Source organism: Bufo bufo, chromosome 3, assembly GCF_905171765.1.
Source record: "Bufo bufo chromosome 3, aBufBuf1.1, whole genome shotgun sequence".
Taxonomy (NCBI): Eukaryota; Metazoa; Chordata; class Amphibia; order Anura; family Bufonidae; genus Bufo; species Bufo bufo.
In genome coordinates this window covers 705,139,543-705,153,286 of record NC_053391.1, presented here as the reverse complement: position 1 = coordinate 705,153,286, position 13,744 = coordinate 705,139,543, and the positions used below count along the sequence as shown (strand labels likewise).

Here is a 13,744-nt window from a genome sequence, read left to right as displayed (position 1 = left end):
ATAAATTTTTCTCTAAATTTATTGTTCTTCATGTCTTTGATAAAAAAAAAATGGTTTGGGTAAAAAAAAAAAATGGTTTGGGTAAAAGTTATAGCGTTTACAAACTATGGTACAAAAATGTGAATTTCCGCTTTTTGAAGCAGCTCTGACTTTCTGAGCACCTGTCATGTTTCCTGAGGTTCTACAATGCCCAGACAGTACAAACACCCCACAAATGACCCCATTTTGGAAAGTAGACACCCTAAGGTATTCGCTGATGGGAATAGTGAGTTCATAGAGTTTTGTCACAAGTTAGCGGAAAATGATGATTTTTTTTTTTTTTTTTTTCTTACAAAGTCTCATATTCCACTAACTTGTGACAAAAAATAAAAACTTCCATGAACTCACTATGCCCATCATTAAATACCTTGGGGTGTCTTCTTTCCAAAATGGGGTCACTTGTGGGGTAGTTATACTGCCCTGGCATTTTAGGGGCCCAAATGCGTGCAAAGTAGTTTGAAATCAAAATCTGTAAAAAATGGCCGGTGAAATCCGAAAGGTGCTCTTTGGAATATGGGCCCCTTTGCCCACCTAGGCTGCAAAAAAGTGTCACACATGTGGTATTGCCGTACTCAGGAGAAGTTGGGTAATGTGTTTTGGGGTGTAATTTTACATATACCCATGCTGGGTGAGAGAAATATCTTGGCAAAAGACAACTTTTCCCTTTTTTTTTTTTTATTTTATTTTTTTTTATTCAAAGTTGGCATTTGACCAAGATATTTATCTCACCCAGACTGGGTATATGTAAAATGACACCCCAAAACACATTGCCCAACTTCTCCTGAGTACGGCGATGCCACATGTGTGACACTTTTTTTTGCAGCCTAGGTGGGCAAAGGGGCCCACATTCCAAAGAGCACCTTTAGGATTTCACCGGCCATTTTTTACAGATTCTGATTTCAAACTACTTACCACACATTAGGGCCCCTAGAATGCCAGGGCAGTATAACTACCCCACAAGTGACCCCATTTTTGAACGAAGACACCCCAAGGTATTCCGTGAGGGGCATGGAGAGTTCCTAGAATTTTTAATTTTTTTGTCACAAGTTAGCGGAAAATTATGATTTTTTTTTTTTTCTTACAAAGTCTCATATTCCACTAACTTGTGACAAAAATTAAAAACTTCCATGAACTCACTATGCCCCTCATGGAATACCTTGGGGTGTCTTCTTTCCAAAATGGGGTCACTTGTGGAGTAGTTATACTGCCCTGGCATTCTAGGGGCCCTAATGTGTGGTAAGTAGGTAAATGACCTGTGAAATCCTAAAGGTGCTCTTTGGAATGTGGGCCCCTTTGCCCACCTAGGCTGCAAAAAAGTGTCACATCTGGTATCGCCGTATTCAGGAGAAGTTGGGCAATGTGTTTTGGGGTGTCTTTTTACATATACTCATGCTGGGTGAGAGAAATATCTCGGCAAAAGACAACTTTTCCCATTTTTTTTTTATACAAAGTTGGCATTTGACCAAGATATTTATCTCACCCAGCATGAGTATATGTAAAATGACACCCCAAAACACATTGCCCAACTTCTCCTGAGTACGGCGATACCAGATGTGTGACACTTTTTTGCAGCCTAGATGCGCAAATGGGCCCACATTCCTTTTATGAGGGCATTTTTAGACATTTGGATCCCAGACTTCTTCTCACACTTTAGGGCCCCTAAAATGCCAGGGCAGTATAACTACCCCACATGTGACCCCATTTTGGAAAGAAGACACCCCAAGGTATTCAATGAGGGGCATGGCGAGTTCATATAATTTTATATTTTTTTTGGCACAAGTTAGCGGAAATTGATTTTTATTTTTTATTTTTTTCTCACAAAGTCGCCCTTTCCGCTAACTTGGGACAAAAATTTCAATCTTTCATGGACTCAATATGCCCCTCACGGAATACCTTGGGGTGTCTTCTTTCTGAAATGGGGTCACATGTGGGGTATTTATACTGCCCTGGCATTCTAGGGGCCCTAAAGTGTGAGAAGAAGTCTAGAATATAAATGTCTAAAAAGTTTTACGCATTTGGATTCCGTGAGGGGTATGGCGAGTTCATGTGAGATTTTATTTTTTGACACAAGTTAGTGTAATATGAGACTTTGTAAGAAAAAAAAATAATATTTCCGCTAACTTGGGCCAAAAAAATGTCTGAATGGAGCCTTACAGGGGGGTGATCAGGGAGTCTATATGGGGTGATCACCCCCCCCTGTCATTGATCACCCCCCTGTAAGGCTGCATTCAGATGTCCGTATGTGTTTTGCGGATCCGATCCATGTATCCGTGGATCCGTAAAAAACATACGGACATCTGAATGGAGCCTTACAGGGGGGTGATCAATGACAGGGGGGTGATCAGGGAGTCTATATGGGGTGATCAGGGGTTAATAAGTGACAGGGGGGGTGTAGTGTAGTGGTGTTTGGTGCTACATATTGCTGAGCTGCCTGTGTCCTCTGGCGGTCGATCCAAACAAAGGGGACCACCAGAGGACCAGGTAGCAGGTATATTAGACGCTGTTATCAAAACAGCGTCTAATATACCTGTTAGGGGTTAAAAAAATCGCATCTCCAGCCTGCCAGTGAACGATCGCCGCTGGCAGACTGTAGATCCACTCGCTTACCTTCCGATCCTGTAAACGCGCGCGTTCACAGGATATCTCACGTCTCGCGAGATGACTCATATATGCGTGACTGTGCGCAGGGCTGCCGCCTCCGGAACGCGATCCTGCGTTAGGCGGTCCGGAGGCGGTTAAATTAGTCTGACATGACCGATCCCTCACGAAGCCATGCTGATATGGCGTTATTTGCTTATTTCTGTTGAGATGCTCTGAGATAGCATCTCGTAGAAAACCTTCAAACAGTTTACCCACAACAGATGTTAAACTTACCGGCCTATAGTTTCCAGGCTCTGTTTTTGGACCCTTTTTGAATATTGACACCACATTTGCTATGCGCCATTCCTGTGGGACATTCCCTGTCAGTATAGAGTCCGCAAATATCAGAAATAAGGGTTTGGCTATGACATTACTTAATTCCCTTAGGATACGGGGGTGTATGCCATCTGGTCCTGGCGATTTGTCTATTTTAATCTTTTTAAGTCGCTGTTGTACTTCTTCCTGGGTCAGACAGGACACTTTTAATGGGGAATTTACTTGTACATTCTGCATTTCATCTGACAGTTTATTTTCTTCAGTGAATACATTGGAGAAAAAAATATTTAATAGCTTTGCTTTCTCCTCGTCGCTCTCTGCAACTCCCCCCTCATTACTCTGTGGAAGAACATTTTAGGGTTAGTTTTACTCTCTTTGGCAATTAATCTCTCGGTCTCTAGTTTGGCCGCTTTTATTTTTATTTTACATATTCTATTTTTTTCCTTTTTATAGTTTTCATTGTTTCCGTGTCCCCTCCTGTTTTAGTGTTTTATATGCTTTTTTTTGTCATTTATTGCTTTCTTTACAGTTCTATTTATCCACATTGGTTTCTTTTTGTTCCTTAACCCTTTATTCCCATACGGTATGTACGTCTCACAATGAGATTTTAGGATGCTTTTAAAGATATCCCAATTTGTGGCTGTATTTTTATTTGTGAGGACTTTGTCCCAGTTAGTTAGGCCTATGGCCTCTTAGTTGGTTAAATTTAGCTTTTTTGAAGTTTGGTATTTTTGTTCCTCCCTGAAGAAAGTACTTAGTTAATACTAAGTCCAGTATGGCCGTCCCTCTAGTCGGGTCCTGAACCAGTTGGGAGAGGTCATTGTCTTTGGTTATTGCCAAGAACCTGTTTCCTCTATGAGATATACAGGTCTCAGTTTCCCAGTCTATATCTGCGGAGTTCCCCCATAATAACCACCTCATTATGATCTGCCGCCTCGTCTATCTCGTAGCCTCTTGAGAGACTGCTGTAACTATCGAGCATTAGTGAACTGTTCTTCCATGTTACACATGTTGGGCTGGTATTTCACATCATCTTGACGTATGATGCTGGCCCCTGGCCCCACTGTGCACCCAATGGTAGGTTGGAATCCCATCAGGGTGGAGTTGCTGGCCTCCATACACATCAGATGGTTGGTGGGTTCGGCAGACGTTAGTCTAATGTGTGTGGCCAACTTCAAGCAATTACCCACCCAATGGATGAGATTTGTGCAGTGATTCTTATCCATCCTCCTCAAGGTTCACTAAGACTGTGTGTAGAGGGGATCCATCCGTGCTGGAGGTGCCCGCCGTTACATGGCTTCTGGCATCAGGCTGGCCACTGTGGTTTGTATCTTAAGTGACGTCTCTATAATAACGTGCAGGGGACGTCATGGTGCAGGAGGTCAGGCGACATCTTGGGTTCTGGCCGTCCTTTTTCATTATTGCTGGTGCTGATCCATATCGGCCAGTGTGTGGAACAGTAGACATCTGCTGATCTGTTCCCCCAGTGAGTCGCCGCTTCATGTACGGCCCATGTCGTGCTGCGCTTTAAAGGCCGATTTGCACAGCGATAATCTATCCAAACGTCCATTCTCGATAACAAATGACCGCTTGTTTGTCATTGGTCGTATTTGTTAGGCAGACACGGAATCTCGCCAGCGCGCCAATCCCCTTGTGTAAACGGTGAATATGCTGCCAATGATGATGGGACAATTTCTATACTTGAATGAAAGTAATCGCGCCCTGATTGCTGTATTGTCCAACTGGGGAAGTTCTCTACCTGTGTGAATGGGCTCTACCTCTAGAGGGCACCATGTGCACCGCGTGGCTGCTGGTTGTCTAGTATTCATGTAACATCTGGGTGGTGGCACACAGCGGGATCTGTTTGGAGGCAATGCATAGTCTATGTATGCACTATGTCCCGGGGAGGGCACCACCGGCTTAGGTCTGGCATCAGCTGGCACAGTGACTATACCCGGTGGCTCTGTAGGTCAGCTGATATCTGTCACTGTATACATTGAGTTGTCCGCTTATTTGTAGTGACGATATATACTTTTTTCCCATAGGTTGCATCTTTGACCATGAAAATGCCCTGAGTAATCCATCCCTTCATACACAACAGACAACCTGATCCTCTTCTATAGAGCAGATGGAGGAAACGCCTGATGTTTCCATGGTGACTTCAAGGAACTCTCCATCCCCACCTTTACCTCCTTGCCCACCTCCCCTGCCAGCTGGAGGCATTTTTCTTCAGTCTGATGCTCCTGTTTCAGTGGACTCTTTTCTGCCTCCACCTCCACCATCTTATGGAATATCAATTCCCTCTGCTCCACCTCCACGTCTAGGAGAACAGCGTAGGCCTAAATTGCGCAACTTCAACTGGGATGCTCTGCCTCCTGAACGGGTGTTGGGAGGCAGGAATCTCTGGACTTGTGGCCCTCAGGGGGCCAGTCTACAAATAGATGTTGTTCACATGGAGGAACTTTTTGGACAGAGAGAAGAACCACGTAAGCTGAGAGGAACCAGGAGCTTTAAAGCCAGTCCACATCAAGGTGTAACGGAGCATGACATGAAGGAGGTAGGAAGCTTCTATTCCCTTAGCACTGTTTTCCTGATGACCATATAGCCCAGTGATGGTGAACCTTTTAGAGACCGTGTGCCCAAACTGCAACCCCAAACCCAGTTATTTATCACAAAGTGCCAACACAGCAATTTAACCTGGATACTGAACAAAAACGGCCAAGTTAAGCTGTGGACGTGGCTTAACACAGGCCCCAGTAAAGTGAATGCCCCTGTTGGCACCCCTTAGTATTAAGAATGTCCCATTAGTGGCCCCCAGCGAGCAGCGAGTGTTCACCACAGCGCCATCAAAGAAAGAAGTTTTATTTATTTAGTTTCAACACAAGCAGAAGAGGGAGAGGGGCGAAGGCTGCACCATTTAGCCCCCCACAATGGAAGCACTCATAAGTAATAGTGGACACGGCCCAGACAGAGCTGAGGGCTCCGAAAAAGCCTGAGGTGCAGTACCAGCTACTCTACAACCATGGATTTTTATTTTATAACTTTGCCATGTAAAATTAGAAGGTTGATCACTGGTGACTGGTATCTATTGCGATCGCTTGGCTATGTGGAGTAGGATGGTGACTTGGCTACGTATAGTAGAGAATTGGTCGTGGTGACTTGGCCAGATAGAGTTGGATGAAGGATGGTGATGACTGGTATAGGTCGTGGTGTTTGTTATGTGGAGCAGGATGGTGATGACTGGTATTGGTCGTGGTGTTTGTTATGTGGAGCAGGATGGTGATGACTGGTATAGGTCGTGGTGTTTGTTATGTGGAGCAGTATGGTGATGACTGGTATAGGTCGTGGTGTTTCAGCTATGTGGAGCAGGATGGTGATGACTGGTATAGGTCGTGGTGTTTCAGTTATGTGGAGCAGTATGGTGATGACTGGTATAGGTCGTGGTGTTTCGGCTATGTGGAGTAGGATGGTGATGACTGGTATTGGTCGTGGTGTTTCAGCTATGTGGAGTAGGATGGTGATGACTGGTATAGGTCGTGGTGTTTCGGCTATGTGGAGTAGGATGGTGACGACTGGTATTGGTCGTGGTGTTTCAGTTATGTGGAGCAGGATGGTGATGACTGGTATAGGTCGTGGTGTTTCAGTTATGTGGAGTAGGATGGTGATGACTGGTATTGGTCGTGGTGTTTCGGCTATGTGGAGTAGGATGGTGATGACTGGTATAGGTCGTGGTGTTTCGGCTATGTGGAGTAGGATGGTGATGACTGGTATAGGTCGTGGTGTTTCAGTTATGTGGAGCAGGATGGTGATGACTGGTATAGGTCGTGGTGTTTCGGCTATGTGGAGTAGGATGGTGATGACTGGTATAGGTCGTGGTGTTTCAGCTATGTGGAGCAGGATGGTGATGACTGGTATAGGTCGTGGTGTTTCAGCTATATGGAGCAGGATGGTGATGACTGGTATTGGTCGTGGTGTTTCGGCTATATGGAGCAGGATGGTGATGACTGGTATAGGTCGTGGTGTTTCGGCTATGTGGAGTAGGATGGTGATGACTGGTATAGGTCGTGGTGTTTCAGCTATATGGAGCAGGATGGTGATGACTGGTATAGGTCGTGGTGTTTCAGCTATATGGAGCAGGATGGTGATGACTGGTATTGGTCGTGGTGTTTCAGTTATGTGGAGTAGGATGGTGATGACTGGTATAGGTCGTGGTGTTTCGTCTGTGGAGTAGGATGGTGATAACTGGTATTGGTCGTGGTGTTTGTTATGTGGAGTAGGATGGTGATGACTGGTATAGGTCGTGGTGTTTCGTCTGTGGAGCAGGATGGTGATGACTGGTATAGGTCATGGTGTTTCGGCTATGTGGAGCAGGATGGTGATGACTGGTATTGGTCGTGGAGCAGGATGGTGATGACTGGTATTGGTCGTGGTGTTTCGTCTGTGGAGTAGGATGGTGATGACTGGTATTGGTCGTGGTGTTTCAGCTATATGGAGCAGGATGGTGATGACTGGTATAGGTCGTGGTGTTTCAGTTATGTGGAGTAAGATGGTGATGACTGGTATAGGTCGTGGTGTTTCAGTTATGTGGAGCAGGATGGTGATGACTGGTATAGGTCGTGGTGTTTCGGCTATGTGGAGCAGGATGGTGATGACTAGTATAGGTCGTGGTGTTTCAGTTATGTGGAGTAAGATGGTGATGACTGGTATTGGTCGTGGTGTTTCAGCTATGTGGAGCAGGATGGTGATGACTGGTATAGGTCGTGGTGTTTCAGTTATGTGGAGCAGGATGGTGATGACTGGTATTGGTCGTGGTGTTTCAGTTATGTGGAGTAGGATGGTGATGACTGGTATAGGTCGTGGTGTTTCGTCTGTGGAGTAGGATGGTGATGACTGGTATAGGTCGTGGTGTTTCGTCTGTGGAGTAGGATGGTGATGACTGGTATAGGTCGTGGTGTTTGTTATGTGGAGTAGGATGGTGATGACTGGTATTGGTCGTGGTGTTTGTTATGTGGAGTAGGATGGTGATGACTGGTATAGGTCGTGGTGTTTCGGCTATATGGAGCAGGATGGTGATGACTGGTATAGGTCGTGGTGTTTCATTTATATGGAGTAGGATGGTGATGACTGGTATAGGTCGTGGTGTTTGTTATGTGGAGTAAGATGGTGATGACTGGTATTGGTTGTGGTGTTTCGTCTATGGTCGTGGTATTGGTCGTGGTGTTACAGCTATGTGGAGCAGGATGGTGATGACTGGTATAGGTCGTGGTGTTTCGGCTATATGGAGCAGGATGGTGATGACTGGTATAGGTCGTGGTGTTTCGGCTATATGGAGTAAGATGGTGATGACTGGTATTGGTCGTGGTGTTTGTTATGTGGAGTAGGATGGTGATGACTGGTATAGGTCATGGTGTTTCGGCTATATGGAGCAGGATGGTGATGACTGGTATAGGTCGTGGTGTTTCGGCTATGTGGAGTAGGATGGTGATGACTGGTATAGGTCGTGGTGTTTCGGCTATATGGAGCAGGATGGTGATGACTGGTATAGGTCGTGGTGTTTCGGCTATGTGGAGTAGGATGGTGATGACTGGTATAGGTCGTGGTGTTTCGGCTATGTGGAGTAGGATGGTGATGACTGGTATAGGTCGTGGTGTTTGTTATGTGGAGTAGGATGGTGATGACTGGTATTGGTCGTGGTGTTTCGGCTATATGGAGCAGGATGGTGATGACTGGTATTGGTCGTGGTGTTTCGGCTATGTGGAGTAGGATGGTGATGACTGGTATAGGTCGTGGTGTTTCGGCTATGTGGAGTAGGATGGTGATGACTGGTATAGGTCGTGGTGTTTGTTATGTGGAGTAGGATGGTGATGACTGGTATAGGTCGTGGTGTTTCGGCTATGTGGAGTAGGATGGTGATGACTGGTATAGGTCGTGGTGTTTGTTATGTGGAGTAAGATGGTGATGACTGGTATAGGTCGTGGTGTTTCGGCTATGTGGAGTAGGATGGTGATGACTGGTATAGGTCGTGGTGTTTGTTATGTGGAGTAGGATGGTGATGACTGGTATTGGTCGTGGTGTTTCGGCTATATGGAGCAGGATGGTGATGACTGGTATAGGTCGTGGTGTTTGTTATGTGGAGTAGGATGGTGATGACTGGTATAGGTCGTGGTGTTTCGGCTATATGGAGCAGGATGGTGATGACTGGTATAGGTCGTGGTGTTTCGGCTATATGGAGCAGGATGGTGATGACTGGTATAGGTTGTGGTGTTTCGGCTATATGGAGCAGGATGGGGATGACTGGTATAGGTCGTGGTGTTTGTTATGTGGAGTAAGATGGTGATGACTGGTATAGGTTGTGGTGTTTCGGCTATGTAGAGTAAGATGGTGATGACTGGTATAGGTCGTGGTGTTTCGGCTATGTAGAGTAAGATGGTGATGACTGGTGAAGAGCCTACAGCTGTGAGGCTTCTGGTTATATTTAATTCAGTGCTACTGTATATGGTAAGATGCCCCTGGTGACATTAAAGGGAACCGGTCACCGGGATTTTGTGTATAGAGCTAAGGACATGGGTTGCTAGATGGCCGCTCGCACATACTCAATACCCAGTCCCCATAGCTCTGGGTGCTTTTATTGTGTAAAAAAAACAAAAAACGATTTGATACATATGCAAATTAACCCGAGAGGAGTCCTGCCCCTGAGAGGAGTCCTGCCCCTGAGAGGAGTCCTGCCCCTGAGAGGAGTCCTGCCCCTGACTCATCTCAGGGTAATTTGCATATGTATCAAATAGTTTTTTTCTACACAATAAAAGCACACAGAGCTATGGGGACTGGGTATTGCGGATGTGCTAGCGGCCATCTAGCAGCCCATGTCCTCAGCTCTATACACACAATCCCGGTGACAGGTTCCCTGTAAGCTGGACTTATGGTGGTCCTCAGCACAGCTATACATTTGGTCCATTTCTCCTTTGTCTACGGTTCTGCTACTTTTGACAGGTAACGGGTTTTGTCCTTTTTTAATGTAGGTGTTTCTTTTGGATTCCAAGAAGAGTATGAACCTGGGCATCTTCTTGAAGCAGTTTAAGAGGTGAGGCCGGAGACAATGGTGTTCTTCACCATCTGGACTCTTCTCCATCATCTCATCCTTTCTTGAAATCTCTGCAGACCTGTGCAAGTAATGATTGCGGACATCAAGCAAGGAGTCGGGTCTAACTTTGGTGCAGAGAAATTGGGGGAGCTGCAGCGACTGCTTCCAGAAAAAGATGAGGTAAGTACAGTCAGTACCTCCATTGGGGGGGGGGGGGGGGGTCACAATAGTAATAAACAGACCTCATACCTGACATCTACTCTATAAATGACCATCCATTTATAACCCCGTATGATGGCCTCCCCTGGTATATAGTATGATGGCCTCCCCTGGTATATAGTATGATGGCCTCCCCTGGTATATAGTATGATGGCCTCCCCTGGTATATAGTATGATGGCCTCCCCTGGTATATAGTATGATGGCCTCCCCTGGTATATAGTATGATGGCCTCCCCTGGTATATAGTATGATGGCCTCCCCTGGTATATAGTATGATGGCCTCCCCTGGTATATAGTATGATGGCCTCCCCTGGTATATAGTATGATGGCCTCCCCTGGTATATAGTATGATGGCCTCCCCTGGTATATAGTATGATGGCCTCCCCTGGTATATAGTATGATGGCCTCCCCTGGTATATAGTATGATGGCCTCCCCTGGTATATAGTATGATGGCCTCCCCTGGTATATAGTGTGATGGCCCTTACACTGATGTTTTTATGTGGAGCTTTATTTCTCCCATTTGTGGTCTAGGTGAAGAGACTCCGAGCTTTTAAAGGAGAGCGGAGCGGTTTGTCTGATCCAGAACTTTTCATGGTGATGTTGGTGGAAATTCCCAGGTGAGATCGGACTATATGGCTGCAGTGCTTTATCAGTGCCCCTCCTCCACCCCGTGTGTACAGATCATTACACGCCCATTAAACATTGAAGGGTAGTAATTATTACATACACTACGCCACCCCTGTCCTTTCTCTGGTGCCTGGCGCCCCCCTGTCCTTTCTCTGGTGCCTGGCGCCCCCCTGTCCTTTCTCTGGTGCCTGGCGCCCCCCTGTCCTTTCTCTGGTGCCTGGCGCCCCCCTGTCCTTTCTCTGGTGCCTGGCGCCCCCCTGTCCTTTCTCTGGTGCCTGGCGCCCCCCTGTCCTTTCTCTGGTGCCTGGCGCCCCCCTGTCCTTTCTCTGGTGCCTGGCGCCCCCCTGTCCTTTCTCTGGTGCCTGGCGCCCCCCTGTCCTTTCTCTGGTGCCTGGCGCCCCCCTGTCCTTTCTCTGGTGCCTGGCGCCCCCCTGTCCTTTCTCTGGTGCCTGGCGCCCCCCTGTCCTTTCTCTGGTGCCTGGCGCCCCCCTGTCCTCCGGCTGACCAGCCACTAACCGCACCATTTCTCATGTTCAGTTTCCACCAACGACTAGAAGTGATGATCCTGAAGGAAGAGTTCTTTCCCCACCTCAACTCTCTGAAGCATGCGGTGGAGATCCAGATGGCGGCTGCCACCGGTGAGATGGACCTTCTAATCTGCATGGAATAGGGAGTGTGGATTGGGCTTCTCTGTTTAAAGGGGCAAAGACATTTTGACAACCTGAATTCATTCTAACCTTGACCCTGTGCGGTGTGCCCCCATAACACAAGGCACCATGTAGCCCCCACGCTCACCCTGCCCCCGCTGTCCTATCATTTCAGAGCTGCTGCAGTGCGAGGATCTGCACATCATCATCCACCTGGTGCTGAAAGCTGGAAACTACATGAACGCCGTGAGTTACCCTACACCCCATGTCCTCCACATAGTAACTACAGGGCTGTCTAGAGGCCACGAGAGCCTCCCAAATATGATAGAAGAGATAGTGTTAGAAGAACCTCCGCATGTAAAACCTTGCCATGCCAAATGGCGCCATTCATGTCTGACATTGGCCGGCCTCTCGGCATTGGTTCGTAGATGCCCGTATGTCTGTAATTTTCATCTTTTAGAAGACCTTCCCCTGGATGTGGCACCCCTGATGAAGATGCCCAGGTCCGGTCACAGTCTGATAGTGGAAGGCCAATCCACCCAGGGGTGCACCTAGCCTTTCTGCTGCCTGAGGCGAAAACTGAAACTGCGCATGGCCCTTTGGCTGCCCCTACCTGGTGCTGCCTGAGGCGATCGGCATACCTGGCCTCATTGGTGGTGCACCCCTGAATCCACCGCCACCATACACCAGAAACCCCTGAGATGCATGGCGTGCGCTGCACTCTGCCAGGTTTGCAGTTTTCTTGGTCTTGTGTGCCTCCTACTGACAACCATCAGTACTGCAGGTCGCCATCCATCCTGTGCTTGGAACTAGAGAACTGAGAAGGTGAGGCTTCCTTCACTCCATTTGGGGCCCGCTCCCAGACCCACATCTAGGAAACGCGCCACAGATGAATTCAGACCGAGGTTCATGCAGAGGAGCTTGTACAGACTCGAAGGATTATTAGTTATCTCCCCTAGAAGACAACCTTTCTTCTCTTTATTTACAGCACCAGTCTGCTCCTTATGATTGCATACACTTTGCCTTGTAGGGTGGATACGCAGGGAGCGCAATGGGATTTCGAATGGGGTCTCTCCTAAAACTGGCTGACACTAAAGCAAATAAACCAGGAATGAACCTCATGCACTTCGTAGCCAGGGTAAGAAACAGAGGGGACAATGTATTACTAATATGACTGTTAGCAGGCGGGTGGCCGCGGGGCTCGGCCGGCCGGTGGCAGTGGGGCTCGGCCGGCCGGGCAGGCGGGTGGCAGTGGGGCTCGGCCGGCCGGGCAGGCGGGTGCCTACAGCTGTGACTTACATGTTTCTTCTTAATATACAGGAGACAGAGAGAAACAATGGTTCACTTCTGACCTTCCCGGAGAAGCTGCCACATATCAGCCAGGCATCCCGGTGAGTATTTCCCATTAATGTATTCTTTCTGGGATGGGGGCGGATTTCACGGAGAGCAGGCCATGTTAATTACATTTGTGGTTTCATCTATTAGTTGGCATCAGACTTGTACAGAAGTGAAATAAACCCTGGTCAGGTCTAGTCGTCCACGTGTTCCTGATGTTTGACCTTCCCTCTTCCGGTAACTGAGCCTCTTTCTTTTAGTATCACATCTCAGGAGGTGGAGAGTGACCTGGAGACCCTATCTCAGAGACTTCAGACCACCAAGGAGGCTCTTCACAATCAGCCAGACTTGAAGCATGAAATGGCACCCTTCCTGCAGGTGAGCAAGCTCCACTTTCGGCACTTTTGCTCTGGGCCTATTAATAGGATCTGGTTTGGGAACCCCTTCTTGTATAGTGCATGAACACTGTGGGTCCTCCGCAGCAAGAAGTTCTCTCTGTATGGAGGACCCCCACTATTAATTCAGGAGGCCTAATAGAGAGCCCCCTTAATCCCATGCAATGATCAGACACAAATACCATTACCTAGACTTGTCTAGTATTCACATGATGTGATACTGGAAACAAGGCCATAGACCAGAGGGGCAGAACCTTCATTTTAAGTTCATACTGCTCCACTAAGGATGGATTCACACAGGAAAGTTCAGATGCTATTTTCCAAGTAATGCTTGGGTAACATTACCTAAAGGTTCCACTATCCTGTCTGTGCATGGGGACATAGACTGGGAAAGGAGCCACCAGACATGGGCACGTTAGACTCCATCTTCTCTGATCTGGTAGATACAATAGGCCTGCGGATCTCCTGTCTCTGCAGGGTGTAC

General features: G+C 47.4%; 1 protein-coding gene across 2 annotated transcripts in view; it reads left to right on the top strand.

Moving 5' to 3' along the window:
• The window catches only part of LOC120996645 (FH2 domain-containing protein 1-like), a 97,302-nt gene that overhangs the window by 81,531 nt on the left and 2,027 nt on the right, over positions 1-13,744 (top strand). The window contains exons 3-11 of one of the 2 annotated variants that reach the window (XM_040426701.1): positions 5,001-5,512; positions 9,975-10,036; positions 10,114-10,216; positions 10,788-10,873; positions 11,421-11,521; positions 11,706-11,776; positions 12,561-12,668; positions 12,851-12,921; positions 13,126-13,243. In XM_040426701.1, coding sequence (XP_040282635.1) covers positions 5,084-5,512; positions 9,975-10,036; positions 10,114-10,216; positions 10,788-10,873; positions 11,421-11,521; positions 11,706-11,776; positions 12,561-12,668; positions 12,851-12,921; positions 13,126-13,243 — 1,149 coding nt within the window. In that variant the 5' untranslated portion in view covers positions 5,001-5,083. The remainder of the gene's footprint in view (positions 1-5,000; positions 5,513-9,974; positions 10,037-10,113; positions 10,217-10,787; positions 10,874-11,420; positions 11,522-11,705; positions 11,777-12,560; positions 12,669-12,850; positions 12,922-13,125; positions 13,244-13,744) is intronic. The other variant, XM_040426702.1, reaches the window with a different exon arrangement.